This window comes from Orycteropus afer, unplaced genomic scaffold (genome assembly GCF_000298275.1).
Source record: "Orycteropus afer afer isolate SDZICR_OR568_19922 unplaced genomic scaffold, OryAfe1.0 scaffold00476, whole genome shotgun sequence".
Lineage (NCBI taxonomy): Eukaryota > Metazoa > Chordata > Mammalia > Tubulidentata > Orycteropodidae > Orycteropus > Orycteropus afer.
The window spans coordinates 1,545,147-1,560,059 of record NW_006922063.1 but is presented as its reverse complement, the minus strand read 5'-3'; the positions used below and the strand labels follow the sequence as shown (position 1 = coordinate 1,560,059).

General features: G+C 48.3%; 1 protein-coding gene across 1 annotated transcript; it reads left to right on the top strand.

The window, feature by feature from the left end:
* Nucleotides 1-47: 47 nt before the first annotated feature.
* On the top strand, nucleotides 48-8,368 carry NFKBID (NFKB inhibitor delta). The gene is made up of 14 exons (XM_007954893.2): nucleotides 48-115; nucleotides 214-316; nucleotides 432-651; nucleotides 2,216-2,316; nucleotides 2,514-2,574; nucleotides 3,419-3,645; nucleotides 3,965-4,110; nucleotides 4,205-4,310; nucleotides 4,449-4,595; nucleotides 4,714-4,765; nucleotides 4,856-5,004; nucleotides 7,173-7,289; nucleotides 7,649-7,813; nucleotides 8,315-8,368. The coding sequence occupies exons 1-14, from the start codon at nucleotides 48-50 to the stop codon at nucleotides 8,366-8,368; spliced, it is 1,716 nt and encodes a 571-aa protein (XP_007953084.1).
* Nucleotides 8,369-14,913: the final 6,545 nt, after the last annotated feature.

The window sequence follows — 14,913 nt, the reverse complement described above, 5'->3', positions numbered from 1 at the left end:
TCCTGAAAGTCCCTGGGCGTCCTGAACGGTTTGCCCCCACTACTCACATGGAGGAGAGTTCTACTCTGGTAACACTTAAGGTCGCCGTGGGTCGGAATCGCCCCAATGGCAACAGGTTTGTTTTTTTCTTTATTTTTTAATATCACTCCTACCCACAGATCTTTCCTCCCTTGAGACCAGGGAGTCCATTCCCCCAGCCTCTTCATCCCCCAGGACCCAGGAGAACTGTCCCTCAGGCCAGGGTCCAGGAGTAAAGACGCCCAGCACTCAGTTCAACAGGCCCCAGCACCCGCCCACTCCGGGACCGAAGGATCCGGTAGCCCAGGCCCCACCTCCCTCAAACCCAACACCCGGCAACCAGGTCTTTCCCTGGAGGCGCACGAGGACCGCCCTCCAGGTTGGCCCCGCCCATTAAGTGACTACTTCTGCAGCCGCGCGACGCGGGGACTCCCGGGTCTGTAGGCGGGGCCCTGCCCAGGACGGGGCGGTGTCAAAACCCCAGTTTAAAAACTAGCGGGGCCAAGACTCAAGATCGGGGACCCGGCGGCGGCTCCGCGGGGGAACAGCGAGGCTGGCGCAGCGCCGAGGCCGGGGCCCTGGGGCCCCGCAATCCGCGCCACGGAACCCCCGAGGTAATAGATGGGAGGGAAGGTGAGGCACGCTCTGCCTGGTAGAGGACTGAAAGCTGGGGATCGGACTATCGCGTCCCTTAGGGACGGGAGGACTTGGAGCATCAGCGTCCCGGCTTCTGAGAGTACCCGGTACCTGGAAGGGAAAGGGTGCCTAGGCTTCCGGGTCGTAACAGTCCATTGTTACGGCGGCTGGAATCCTGGTCTCCTTGGTCCTGAGGGAGTAGAAGAATGGGAATCTAGAATCCACCTTTAGGTGGAAGTACTGAGGGCCGGGACTTCTGAGCCCTGGAGGAGGAGGGGGTTGGTGGCCCGGATTCTTGCCTTTAGAAGGAGGAGCTGGATTTTTGGGTCTTTGGGGGCGTGGTTGTTTGAAATCAGTCATTGATTTCTGTGGGGAAGATCAAGCGCCTGATCGCCGTGTCCATGCTGGCTGCGACCTCGCCTCGGGACTTCCCGAGTTGCCACCCGCCCAAGGTCCCTAGGGCTTAGCAGGAATTCCCCATGCTTGGGGATTCCGTGAGCCCCACGCTTGGCCGCGCCGCCCGCCTCCAGGCCGGACACCTGGGGACCGGAAGGGAAACCGGGAGGTGGAAGATTCCTTTGCGTGAGCGCCGTGATGTCAGCGCGTCGCATGTGGGCGGTTTCCGAATTTGCCATACCCGCCTTAACCCTTCCTTCGCCCGTACCCGGGCTTGGACGGGTGAACGTTGAGGTTCCGGATTTCCTGGCTCGAGGGGAGGAAGGGTTTGGCAACCGGACCCAAGTCCTAGGGAGGAGGGGACGGAAGACGTGAATTCTGGGTCCTGGAGAGAAGGGTGTTGGGCTCCCGGACCCCTGCGTCTGAGCGTTGGGGGCCTGGACTCGATTCTGAAGGAGGAAGAGGCTGGGAGCCTGGACCTTTAGATCCCTTATGGCTGGGGGACTGTTGACTCCCGGTTTCTCGGGGAGAGAGACTGGGAACTCGGATACCTAGGTTCCTGGGGAAAGTTCAGCTTCCAGGACAGAGAGCTGTTGGGAACTTGGATGTACGTCTTCAGGGAGAGATGCTCGGCGACCCCGGAGGTCTCAGGACTGGAAGATTTGGGGTGGGATTTTTTACGGAAATGACGAGGGGTGCCGAGGAGTGCCCTCCTCCCCGCCCTTCTCCGTTTCCACGACGCTGGTGGAAAATTGGGTCAGAGGGAAAGTGAGGAGCAAAGGGAAGGAAACGGCGGAGGCGGGTACCGCACCCATAACCTTGACTGGCTTTGGCGTTCTCAGGCTGCCCGAATGTGCCAGTTTTTCCGCGCAGGAGGGCGGGGAGGGCGCCCAAATCCATTTCCCTGAACCCTTGAGTAGGAGCTCCGGTGGCGTGGTGCCCAAGGCATCTGACTGCTAACCAGAAGGCTGGCGGTTCAAACCCACCAGCCACTGCTCAGAAGGGAGGTTGGGCAATCTACTTCCGTAGCGATACCGCCTCGGAAACCCAAGGAGGAGTCGTTAGGAGTCAGATCCGACTCCACGGTAGTGAGTTTGGCTTGGTTTTGGAACACTTGAATGACTTTAAGTACCCTTGATGATTTCCCTTCCTTCTCCACACACAGTGAGCCGTAATGAGCGCAGCCACTGCCCATCGCAGACTGTGAAGAAACTCCTGGAAGAGCAGCGGCGCCGCCAGCAGCATCCTGATGCTGGTGGGGCATCGGTGAGGCCCCTGAAGTCCTATAACTACAATTCTCCGAGACCATGTGGTGTTAGGCAGGGACTTGCTTACCTGCGGGGCCCTGAGAGCTGATGGGAGATGTAAATCCTGACTGAGAGGCCCTGTCTGTGGAGAAACTGATGGAGAGGAATCTGCCAAATAAATTCACACTTGTTTCTTTTTGCCTGTGCCTCTGACAGGAACAGTTCCTGGCTCCCCTGGTGCAACCCCTGACTCCATCTGCGAATGAGAGTGAGGCTGGTAAGTTGAAAATGTAACCTGGTTCCCATCTTCCCTTGGGAATTCAAACATACCAACTCTTAGAACTTCTGGGAACCCAGGCATCAGGCTCCCATTGTGTGTGTGTGTGTGTGTGTGTGTGTGTGAGAGAGAGTGTGAGTGATTTGGGTGAAAGTTTACGGAACAAATTCATTTTCCATATAGTAGTTCACATACACTTTGTCTCATGACATTGACTGTGATTTCCCACAATGCAACAGCTCTCCTCCCACTTCCTCCCCATAGTTAACATTTTCCCCGTGTCCTTCCCTCCCATGCACTCCTGCTGCCCCTCAAGCTGTCTCCCTGTGCATACACAGCCCTTGTATTCTCCCATGACTGATGTCTCCAAGGAGTGTATCTGCCTGATGTAATTGTTCAGCTCATATGCCTGTCTCCTGTTTGGTTGGAAGCCACAGGAGTGGGTTCAATTCCAGACCTGAAGGGCAGCTAGGGGCCATAGTCTCAGGAGTTTCACCAGGCACTATCAGACCAGCAAACTTGGTCGTTTTTTTTTTTAATGATTTTGAGTTTTGTTCTACATTGTTCTCCCACTCTATCCAGGATCTCCTACGTAGATCCCCGTCTGAGTGGTTCACAGTGGTAGCCACAGGCCCCCATTCTTGCTGGGACCCAGTAGTTTGATTCCTCAGATTCTTTGGAGCCCAGTAATCTTCACACTTAGTCTCTCAGTGGCCCAGGAGTCCAGGCCCCAGCCGCTTGGTGTCACAGTACCTTGGGCAGCGCCAGGGCCTCACACAGCTCTGGCCCATGGTTTCTCTAACCCTCTAACTAGACCTGCCCCTGCCCTTCCTCTCACATGCAGGCCACAGTCACTTCGTAGGGCAGCAGGAGCCTGTAAGTTCGGGATTCAGTGGCCTGGTGCCCCCCACAGGCTTTCCAGATTGGGACCCCAACACGCATGCTGCCTACACGGACAGCACCTACTCTTACCCTCCTGCTGCTGCTGCTGCTGCTGAAAGCTTCCAGCCTTCCAACTTCTACCCACCCTCGGACCCAGGCCAGCTGTGCCCGTTTCCTCAGGGCATGGAGGTAAGATCGAGTGGGGCCCCTAAAAATGCATACTACTCTCATGCAGCAATTTGAGATATCCAGGGCTGGGTTGAGATCCATTGTTCTGATGGTTAAAACTGAGAGGTCCAAAGGTCCGAGGTCACTGGGCACAGACGGGACAACTACCCACTCCATCAGGGCTCTCTGTCCCTGTCCCTGTCTCTTTACATGCATATGTGTGAGTGTGGAGGAGGCAGTCTGGGAAGGGGGAAATCTCAGCTGACCAGCTCTCCCCATCACCTGTATCCTTCAGGACTCCTTGGACACTAGACTCTATGCAGAGCCTTCTCCACCACAGGCAGAACCTTGGAGAGTTTCTGGACTTCTCTCAGGAACCCCACACTTGCCTCATGTGGTCCAGGGACCATCCCTGGATGCAGCTCGTGCTCACATGCATGCCTTGGGGCCACAGCAGCTGCTGACCCAGGATGAGGAGGGGGACACGTGAGTGTGGGGGAATAGGGTCTGCAGGCTCCTGGTCAGACTTGGGGCTGCAGGGAGGAAGCTCTGTTCACTGCTGTTCCCAACCTGTCCTCAGGCTCCTGCACCTGTTTGCGGCTCGGGGCCTGCGCTGGGCAGCATACGCTGCCGCTGAGATGCTCCAGGCATGCAGACAGCTGGACATTCGTGAGCACAAGGGCAAGGTGAGGCCTGAGGGCCTGCACTCTGGGGTGCAGAGACGGCTGCGGAGGGCCTGGAGAGGAGAGGGCTGGGAGCCCAGGCTCCTGGGTCTGAGGAAGGAGGGAGATGGGGCCTGAGCCAACCTTCCCTGTGGCCTGCAGACACCGCTGCTTGTGGCTGCTGCCGCCAACCAGCCCCTGATTGTGGAGGACCTGCTGAACCTGGGTGCTGAGCCCAACGTCACTGACCATCGGGGACGTTCTGTCTTGCATGTGGCTGCCACCTACGGGCTCCCGGGAGTCCTCTCGGTAAAGTCAACTGGCAGGTGGGATGTCTGGGGCAGACGGGTTGCCCAGATCCTGGTTTCCAGGGTTAGTCAACCTGGGAGACCCTTATTCTTCATTCTTCCTTCTCCTTCCTCCCCAGGCTGTGTTTAACTCAGGAGTCCGAGTTAACTTGGAAGCCAGAGACTTCGAGGGTAAGTCAGACAGCAGGTGGGCTGGTGGCAGGCAGGGCTGGTTAGGTTGGGTGCTCCAGATGCAAGGCCCTCACTGTCTCTGTTATGCAGGCCTCACCCCCCTCCACACAGCCATTCTGTCCCTCAACGTTGCCATGTGCCCACCCGACCTGTGTCCCCGGGTGCTGAGTGCCCAGGCCCGAGACAGGCTGACTTGTGTCCAGATGTTGCTACACATGGGTGCTGATCACACCAGCCAGGTGAGCTGGACTGTGGGCAACTGGCATCTGGGAGGAAAAGTTAGGTAGGGGAGCCTGGATGTCCAGGGCGCCAAACAAATGCTAACTTTGCCTCTCCTCAGCTGTGTTACCTCGAACAGGTTATTTCACTTCCCTGTGTCAATTATCAGCTAGAAATAATAACATTATTGATCTTAGTTTCTATTTATCAAGCATAGAGTTTTCTGGTGGCACTGAGGTTAAAGCATGGGACTGCTAACTAAAATGTCAGTGGTTCGAACCCCCCAGCTGCTCCCTGGGAGAAAGATGAGGCAGTCTGCTTCCATAAAGATTTATAGCCTTGGAAATCCTATGGGGCAGTTCTACACTGTCCTGTAGGGTGACTGTGAGTCAGAATTGACTCCATGGCAGTGGGTTTGGTTTGAGGTTTGCTTCCTTAAAGAATTACAGGCTTGGAAACCCTATGGGGCAGTTCTACTGTCCTTTAGAGGTGCTGTGAGTCAGAATCAACTCGATGGCAGCGTGTGGGCGTTTCATGGATTAGCTTATTGAATCCTCACAAACAACCCTTTGACATATACTATAGTTGCTTTCTCTATTTCACTGATTGGGAGCTCTGATGGTGTAGTGGGTAAGGCATTTGGCTGCTAACCAGGTCGGTGGTTCAAACCCACCACTTGCTACTTGGGAGGAAGATGGAGCAATCTACTTCCATAATGATTTACAGCCTTGGAAACCCAGTGAGGGTCACTATGAATTGGAATCGGCTCAATGGCAGTGGGTTTGGTTTTTTGGTTTTATTTTACTGATAAGGCAGCTGAGGTTGTAAAATGGAGTAAAATCATACAGCTTGTGAGTGTTAGATAAGGTACTGGAACCCAGATGGTCTGACCCCAGAACCTGGCTCTTAGCAATATTATTATCTTCTTTTTGCATGATAGTAGCTTTTTCACAGAGAACTGATTGAAAGAGTTAAACATACACTTATTTTTATTTTAGTCAAGTAATTTTGAGCACAGTTAAGGTACAGACAATAGTCTAACGAACTCCACGTGCCTGATGTTTGTAGCCAGCAACCCATGGCTGGTCCTGCCCCACCTACTCTTTCACTTTCCTATATTATATTTAGAAGGAGCCCTGGTGGCACAGCGCTTATATGGTCAGCTGCAAACCGCAAGGGCAGAGGTTCGAATCTACCAGCTGCTCCATCTTTTCATGGGAGAAAAGACCTGGTGGTCTGCTCCTGAAAAGATTACAGCCTAGGAAACCCCATGGGACAGATCTGCTCTGTCCTATAGGGTCATTATGAGTTGGAATCAACGCAGTGACACACAGTGACATGTTTAAGAAAATTCCAGCATATGATTTTACCCATAAATATTTGTGTTCCTGAAAAATAAGAACACTTTTAACCTCAGTTCCATTATTCAACCCTAATGAAATGAATCATAATTTCATAATATCAAATATCTTGCCTGTGATTAAATTTCTGTTAGGTTCTAAAGTGACATACATTTATTTTTTTGCATCAAAAAACATCAGGGACCAAAGGAATTCCACCGGTTGCAATGATACATCTTTTTTAGTCACACTTAATCTGGAGTTTCCCCCTCCATTACTTTGTTTTTTCTTCATAATTTATTTGGTGAGTAAACAGGTTGTTTTGCCCTGTATAGGCAGACAGTGTTTAAAATTTTCATTATCATCCTAAACTCTAAAGGCACATAATGTTTCACTGTGCAAATGTCTTTATTTGGTGCACAACCTAAAAAGAACAGCTAACTATTGCAGAAGACATAGGCTTATTTACTCTACTGATCAATGCCACGCAACCCTTGTTCTTGTAGATATGTTCCATGTGAGATGAAGGTACATTTAATTGTATATAGTAGATTGTGGGTGACCAGGGTAGTTGCTAGACCAGCAGTTTCCTTTAGGGGCTTGAAAAAGGAGTCTTTTTTTTTTGAAAGACACTTGAGTGGGGAAATTGTCATAATGTCCAGCTTGGATCTGTATGATATGAATGGCACCCCCTTAGATGAGTACTTTTACATAGTGCCAACAGACATAATTGTACAAGGTGATCCTGGGTGGGGCTTGCAAAGGAGGACCAGCGTCTCTGAAGGCTCCTCCTGGGTTCCATGGGAAGGTATGAGGATGAGCTTGATCTCTGCTGTCCCTCCCTGTAGGAGATCAAAAGCAACAAGACTGTTCTGCACTTGGCTGTACAGGCTGCCAACCCTGTCTTGGTTCAGCTGCTGCTGGAGTTGCCACAGGGAGACCTGCGGGCCTTTGTCAACATGAAGGTGGTGCTCTGGACTGGGGTGTGCAGATTGTGTGATATATGGCAGAGTGGGGCTGAGTGCTGTAGGTTGTAGATGTCAATGGGGATGTGTGGGACATGGAGAATGTTTAAGATGTGGTCAGAGACTGGGAGCAGATGCAGAGGACATAGGCATAGGGTGGTGTGGGGAGCGTGGGTGTAGAGGGATGTGTGGAATGTGGATCTAGAGGGGGAGTCAGTGATGTGATTGGGGACATTTGGGATGAGAATGTGAAGGAGGGACGTGTGGGAGTGGATGTGGCAGTTACAGTAGGAAGCGTGATGTTGAGGGCCCAGGCCAGCTGAGCCTGAGCCTATCAGTGTGTCCCTCACTATCCCCAGGCCCATGGGAACACAGCCCTCCACATGGCAGCTGCCCTGCCCCCTGGACCTTCCCAGGATGCTATCGTGCGGCGCTTGCTGGCGGCTGGAGCAGACCCAACGTTGCGCAACCTGGAGAATGAGCAGCCCGTTCACCTGCTGCGGCCAGGGCCAGGCCCTGAGGGGGTGAGCAACGAGCCCAGCCTGATTGCTGGGTGGCCTCTGACGTAAAAGGATGACCCCCTGACACTACCCATTCCTGATTTAGAGGGAGACTTGACCCTTATTCAACCCTGACTTCAAAGTGTGACCTCTTAACTCAGGGTTGACCTTACAATGGTGACTCCTGACCTCTCCCCAAACCCTGCGTCCTCGTCTCAAAGAAGGACTTATGATTCTTAATGGTAACCTGTCACTCCTTGCTTTTACCCTTTGACCTCCACTCCAGTGGTAACCCCAAGGTGGGAACCCTTCATTCTTAATTCTGGCTCCTGAGCTGATCCCCTTTTTCATTGTGTGAACCCAGACCTTCATTCCCAACACAAAATCTTAACTCTGGACTTCTGGCCTTCAATCCCAACTGATCCCACGCAGTCTTTCCTCTTTAATCTCCAGCTCCATAGGGTATGCATCCCTGCTCCCTTTCTGACTTCATGAACCTCTCACCCTGCTTTGCTTTGTTCACAGCTCCGGCAGCTGTTGAAGAGGAGCCGTGTGGCACCCCCAGCCTTGTCCTCTTAGGACTCGAACCCAGACCTGGACTGATTTTCCAGTCCCCTCCGTCCTGTGGGACAGCCAGAGTATGCTAATTGCAAATCCATGATAATGTATATGGAATGTCCTGCCATCCAGGGTCTTACATTAAAACCCCAGAATGGCTGCTGGGGTGAACAGTCCCCAATGTTTGGGGTGGTGTGATACCCCTCCCCCACCCACAAGGAGCCCCTTGATGATTTCTGTGAAATTGAGGCCCCTTGATTGTTTCTATGAAACACCCTGAACCCCTAACCCTTTCCCTGCTGGGATTTCTCAGGGTTTCTGCCCTAACCCAGCTCTTCATCTTCATGCCCAGAACCCCATATATAATCCCCATATATGATACCACCCCAGTTGGATTCCTAAGATGGCCCCCTAGTTCTCCTGAGTACACTCACCCTTCAGGTTCTAACCCCTGGAGCATAGGAAGGCCCCTCTGTGATTAGAGTCCCCTAGGCCCTACTGCTTTGTGATTCAGAAATTAACTGAGTCTTCGTCCCAGACCTCAGCATTCCCAATGAGTCCCTCTCCTTATCTGAGGGTCCCTGAAGCTCTATTAAACTCAACCTGAACTAGAGATGCTATTTTCTAATCTTTGGGGGTATTATTGGAGGGGAGTGGCTGTGGCACCTGGGTGAAGGATCATGTTTTGAGTGGGGTGTATAGCAGACACTGAGGTTGAGACTATGTCCTGTCACCCTTATGCTTTCAATGCGTGGTGGCCTCCCTGGTAGGACCAGCACCTGAATTGTTGGCTGTGGGCATTCTTGGACCACTGGTGCCACCTCTGTGCTGGGGATGAGTGTAGTAAGCTACAAGTCCCAGGGATTCATTCCCACTTCTCAGTTCAGCAAGGAGCTCTGGTAGTGTAGTGCCTAAGGCATTTGATTGCTAACCAGAAGGTTGGCAGTTCAGACCCACCAGCTGCTCCGTGGAAGGAATTGAGGCAATATAGTTCCATAAAGATTTACCACCTTGGGAACCCGATGGGGGTCACTATGAATCAGAATTGACTCAATGGCAGTGAGTTTTTTGTTTTTTGGGTTTTTTTTGGTTCTCATTCCAGCAGCCCTCAATGAGATTAATAGGAGATGAATACCCAGGTCCCTTGCCTTTTGGATGGGATAAGTTAGAAGCACATGTTCTATACTGGCTTCCAGATTTCCCCAGCAGAATTAAGCTCCACTTGCCCACAGTGATTTTGGCTTGATAATGCACCCTTTATTAGCTAATTTCCCTTCTCTTCAAAGCCTTGCCTCAACGTCTGCTTCTAGAGAAACCCATACTAAGGCAGAGGACCTCCATGATGGCCCTCTTCTCAAATACCTGCCCCATTCTTTTCCTAATCTAATCAAAGAGCGCCCACCCAGAAGACCTCTCACCCACCATAGGCCCCCCACTGCTTAGTGCCTCTCATGAACAAGAAACCAATAGCACTCTTTGGGATATGTACCAGTGTTTCTACCCCAGAATTCAGTGGCTTAAAATAACCACCACTTATTTTTTTATAATTTTGCAATTTAGGCTGGGGTTAGCTGGGCAGTTCTGCTATCTTGCTTTGGTCACTCATACAACTGCAGTCAGCCAGATGCCTCACTTGACTGGGAATCCAAGGCAGTTTCTTATGTCTGGTCTCAGCAGAGGTGGCTGGAACTGCTAGGAGCAGGCCAAACATCTCTCCAAATGGTCTCTGGAGGAGGGTAGCTGGACCTCTACATGTTGCCTCAAGGGCTGCAAAAGAATAAATCCCCCTGCTTGCATCATGCTTACTGATACTCCAGCAGGCAAAGTCAATCTTGGGGCCAAGCTGAGAAGTCAGTGTAGGGGCACTACACAAAGACATGATACTGGAGGCGATAGGCAGAGTTAATAAGGGGCGACGGGTACAAGTCTTGCACATCTGCCTTCAACCAGCATGTAGTTGCTCATATGTACTCACATAGTGATGAATTCATAGATGCATGCTACATTTCATTTATTCTAAGATCTTAATTGGAATTCATCTTACAGTCTGAATTTTTTTTCCCTTCATGGCATATAAAGGTATTATTTATTTTTTAATCATTGCTGGCATCTCAAATTCTGTTGAAATACTAGATGTCAACACTCACACACAGCACTAATATGATAGAATGTTCCTAAGAAATTTTGCATCATTAGCCCACAGTGTCTTAGGACAGCTAAGTCAATTGGCATAAAATAGTTTACAAAGAGGTCTACACCCCACTGTGGTGAGTAGCGACTGAGGTCTTAAAGGCTAGTGAGGGGCCATCTCAGATCTGGTCTTTCCCCATCCAGAGGAAAGAAGAGTGAAGGAAATCAAAGACTCAAGGAAACAATCCAGAGGACTATTGGATCATGCAAACCACAGCCTCCACTACTCTGAGACCAGAACTAGCTGTGTCTTGCTACCACTACTGATTGCTCTGATTGGGACCACAGAAGGTCCTGGCAGAATGGGAGAAAAATGTAGACATTTCAAAAGCATAAAAGGAGACCAGACTTATTGGTCTGATAGTGACAGGTGGAACACCCCCCACACACACACCCTGTGCCAGACTGTGGCCCTTAGACACTCTTCAAACCTGCCGCTGGGGATCATTTGCAGTCAAATGATAGACAAATGAACAATAGACTATAATAACACTTGTAAAGAATGTACTCAACTATACGAGACCAAAAGGGCAACATTTGCCCCAAAATAAAGCTCAGAATACAGGAAAGAAGGATAAATGGATATGGGGAACCCAGGGAGGAAGCGTGAAGAGTGTTGTTACACTGAAGAAATTGTAACTAAGGTTATGAAGCAAAATGTGTATTAACTGTTGAATGGAAAACTTATTTGCTCTGTAAACTTTCACTGAAACCAAATTAAAAAAAAAGAAGAAAATTTACATTATTAAAAACAAAATAACATAAACAATCTCACACACAAGGGCACCAAAAAAGCAATAGAAAAGTTATTTTTCCTGCTGGAATTTCAATAAGAATAGTGTTTAAAAAATTACTCTAAGTATTGCTGTTAAAATGTAAACATTATTAAGGAATCACACACACACTGAGCATATTGAGAAAAATGGCCTTTCATTTCCCATCCCACGTGCTTGGATTTCCTTACCCAGTGTTAGCTTGTTAATCACCCTTGGTTGTGAAAACACACGAGGGCAGATTTTTTTTCTCTGCCTGTGGGACTACTGACAGATTTCTGCAAGGGTGGTCCTAATATAACTGAAGTTATAGCCGGAACGGTAGTTCAAACTGAGTTCATCTAATGAAGCTGCTGCATTATGTCCAATTTGCATCATGAAGGCATCTTCCTCTTAACACCTACTAGGTGTATATTTAATATGTTGTTGTTGTTGTTAGGTGCTGTTGAGTTGGCTCCGAGTCATAGTGACTTTATGTACAACAGAACAAAACACTGCCTGGTCCTGTGCCAGCCTCACAATCCTTGCTATACCTGAGCCCATCATTGCAGCCACTGTGGCAATCCATCTCATTGAGGGTCTTCCCCTTCTTTGCTGACCCTCCACTTTACCAACCATGATATACTTTTCCAGGGAATGATCCCTTCTGACAACATGATCAAAGTAGGTGAGACAAACTCTGGCCATTCTCACTTCCAAGAAGCTGCACTTCTTCCAGGACAGATTTGTTCATTCTTTTGGCAGTCCCTGGTACTTTCAGTATTCTTTACCAATACCACAACTCAAAAGTATCAACTCTTCTTCAGTCTTCCTTGTTCTTTGTCCAGCTCTCTCATGCATATGACATGATTGAAAATACCATGGCTTGGGTTAGGTGCACCTTAGTCTTCAAGGAGACATCTTTGCTCCACAGCACCTTCAAGAGGTCCTTTGCAGCAGATTTGCCCAATGCAATACATTGCCTGATGTCTTGACTTCTGCTTCCATTGGTGTTGATTGTGGAACCAAGTGATATGAAATCTTTAACAACTTCAATCTTTTTATTGTGATGCTGCTTATTGGTCCAGTTGTGAGGAGTTTTGTTTTCTATATGTAATCCATATTGCAGACTAGTTTTTATCTTCACATCTTCACCAGTAAGTGCTTCAAGTCATCCTCACTTTCAGGAAGGAGTTGTGTCATCTGCTTGTCGCAGGGTGTTAATGAGTCTTCCTCCAATCCTGATGCCACGCTCTTCTTCATATAATCCAGCTTCTCAGATTATTTGCTCAGCATACAGTTTGAATAAGTATGGTGATAGGATACAACCCTGACACGTTCTCTTCCTGATTTTAAATCATGCAGCATCCCCTTGTTCTGTTTGAATGACAGCCTCCTGGTCTATGTACAGGTTCCTCATGAGCACAATTAAGTGTTCTGGAATTCCCATTCTTCTCAATGTTGTCCATCATTTGTTATGATCCACACCATCAATGCTTTAGCACAGTCAATAAAACACAAGTAAACATCTTTCTGGTAGTCTTTGCTTTCAGCCAAGATCCATCTGACATCAGCAATAATATCCCTTGTTCCACATCCTCTTCTGACTCCAACTTGCAGTTCTGGAAGTTCTCTGTCAGTATACTGCTGCAACCATTTTTGAATTATCTTCAGCAAGATTTTACTTGCATGTGATGTTAATGATGTGGGATCATTTTTCTTTGGAATGGGTACAAATATGGATCTTTTCTAGCCAGTTGGCCAGGTAGCTGTCTTCTAAATTTCTTGGCATATACAAGTGAGTGCCTCCAATGCCGCATCACTTTGTTGAAACATCTGAGTATTCCATCAGTTCTTGGAGCCTTGTTCTTTGCCAGTTCCTTCAGTGCAGCTTTGACTTTTCCTTCAATATCATTGGTTCTTGATCCTCCTGAAATGGATGAACATCAACCAATTCTTTTTGGTACAGTGACTCTGTGTATTCTTTCCATCTTCTTTTGATGCTTCCTTCATCATTCATTATTTTTCCCATAGAATCTTTCAATATTCCAACTTGAGGCTTGAATTTTTTCTTCAATTCTTTCAGCTTGAGAAGTGCTGAGTGTGTTCTTCCCTTTCCGTTTTCTAACTCCAGGTCTTTGCACATTTCATTATAATAATTGACTTTGTTTTCTCGAGCTGCTCTTTGAAATCTTCTGTTCTGCTCTTTTATCTTGTCATTTCTTCCATTTGCTTTAGGTACTCTCTATCCAAGGGCAAGTTTCAGAGTCTCTTCTGACATCCATTTTGGTCTTTTCTTCCTTTCCTGTCTTTTTAATGACCTTTTGCTTTCTTCATGGATGATGTTCTTGATGTCATCCCACAATTCCTCTGGTTTTCAGTCATTGGTGTTCAATGCATCAAATCTATTCTTTAGATGGTCTCTAAATTCAGGAGTGATATATTCAAGATCATAATTTGGCTCTCTTGGACTTATTTTAATTGACTTCAACTTCAAGTTGAACTTGCATATGAGCAGTTGATGGTCTGTTCCACAGTCAGCTCCTAGCCTTGTTTTGGATGAAGATATTGAGATTTTCCATCGCTTCTTTCCACAGATGTAGTTGATCTGATCCTGTGCATTCCATCTGTTGAAGTCCACGTGTATAGTCATCACTTATGCTGTTGAAAAAAGGTACTTGCAATGAATAAGTTGTTGGTCTTGCAAAACTCTATCATGTGATCTCCAGCATTATTTCTATCACCAAGGCCATATTTTCCAACTACCAGTAACTCTTCTTTGTTCCAACTTTTGCATTCCAGTCACCAATGATAATCAACACATTTTGATTGCATGTTTGGTCAATTTCAGACTGCAGAAGTTGGTAAAAACTTTCAATTTCCTCATCTTTGGCTTTGGTGGTTGGTGTGCAAATTTGGGTGATAGTAGTATTAACTGGTCTTTCTTGTAGGTGTATGGATATTATCCTATCACTGAGAGCATTGTACTTCATGACAGATCTTGAAATATTCTTTGTGATGATGAATGCCACACCATTCCTCTTCAATTTGTCATTCCCAGTATAGTAGATCATATGGGAGCTCTGGTAGCATAGTGGCTAAGACACTTGCCTGCTAACCAGACGGCTGGCAGTTCAAACCCACCAGCCACTCCTCGAAAGGAAGGTTGGGCAATCCTACTTCCGTAGTGATACTGCCTCAGAAACCCAAGGAGGGGTTGCTATGAGTCGGGTTTGACTCGATGGCACATAACAACAACAACAACATGGTTGTCTGATTCAAAATGACCAAAACCAGTCCATTTCAGCTCACCAATGCCTAGGATATAGATCTTTATGCATTCTATTTCATTTCTGACAAATTGCATTTTTCCTACATTCATACTTCATACATTCCATGTTCCAATTATTAATGGATGTTTGCAGCTTTTCCTTCCCATTTTGAGTCGTGCCACATCAGCAAATGGAGAGCCTGAAAGCTTTACTCCATCCACATCATTAAGGTCGGCTCTACTCTGAGGAGGCAGCTCTTCCCCTGTCATATTTTGAGTGTCTTCCGACCTGAGGGGCTCATCTTCTGGCACTATATTGGACAACGTTTCAAGGCTATTCATAAAGTTTTCCA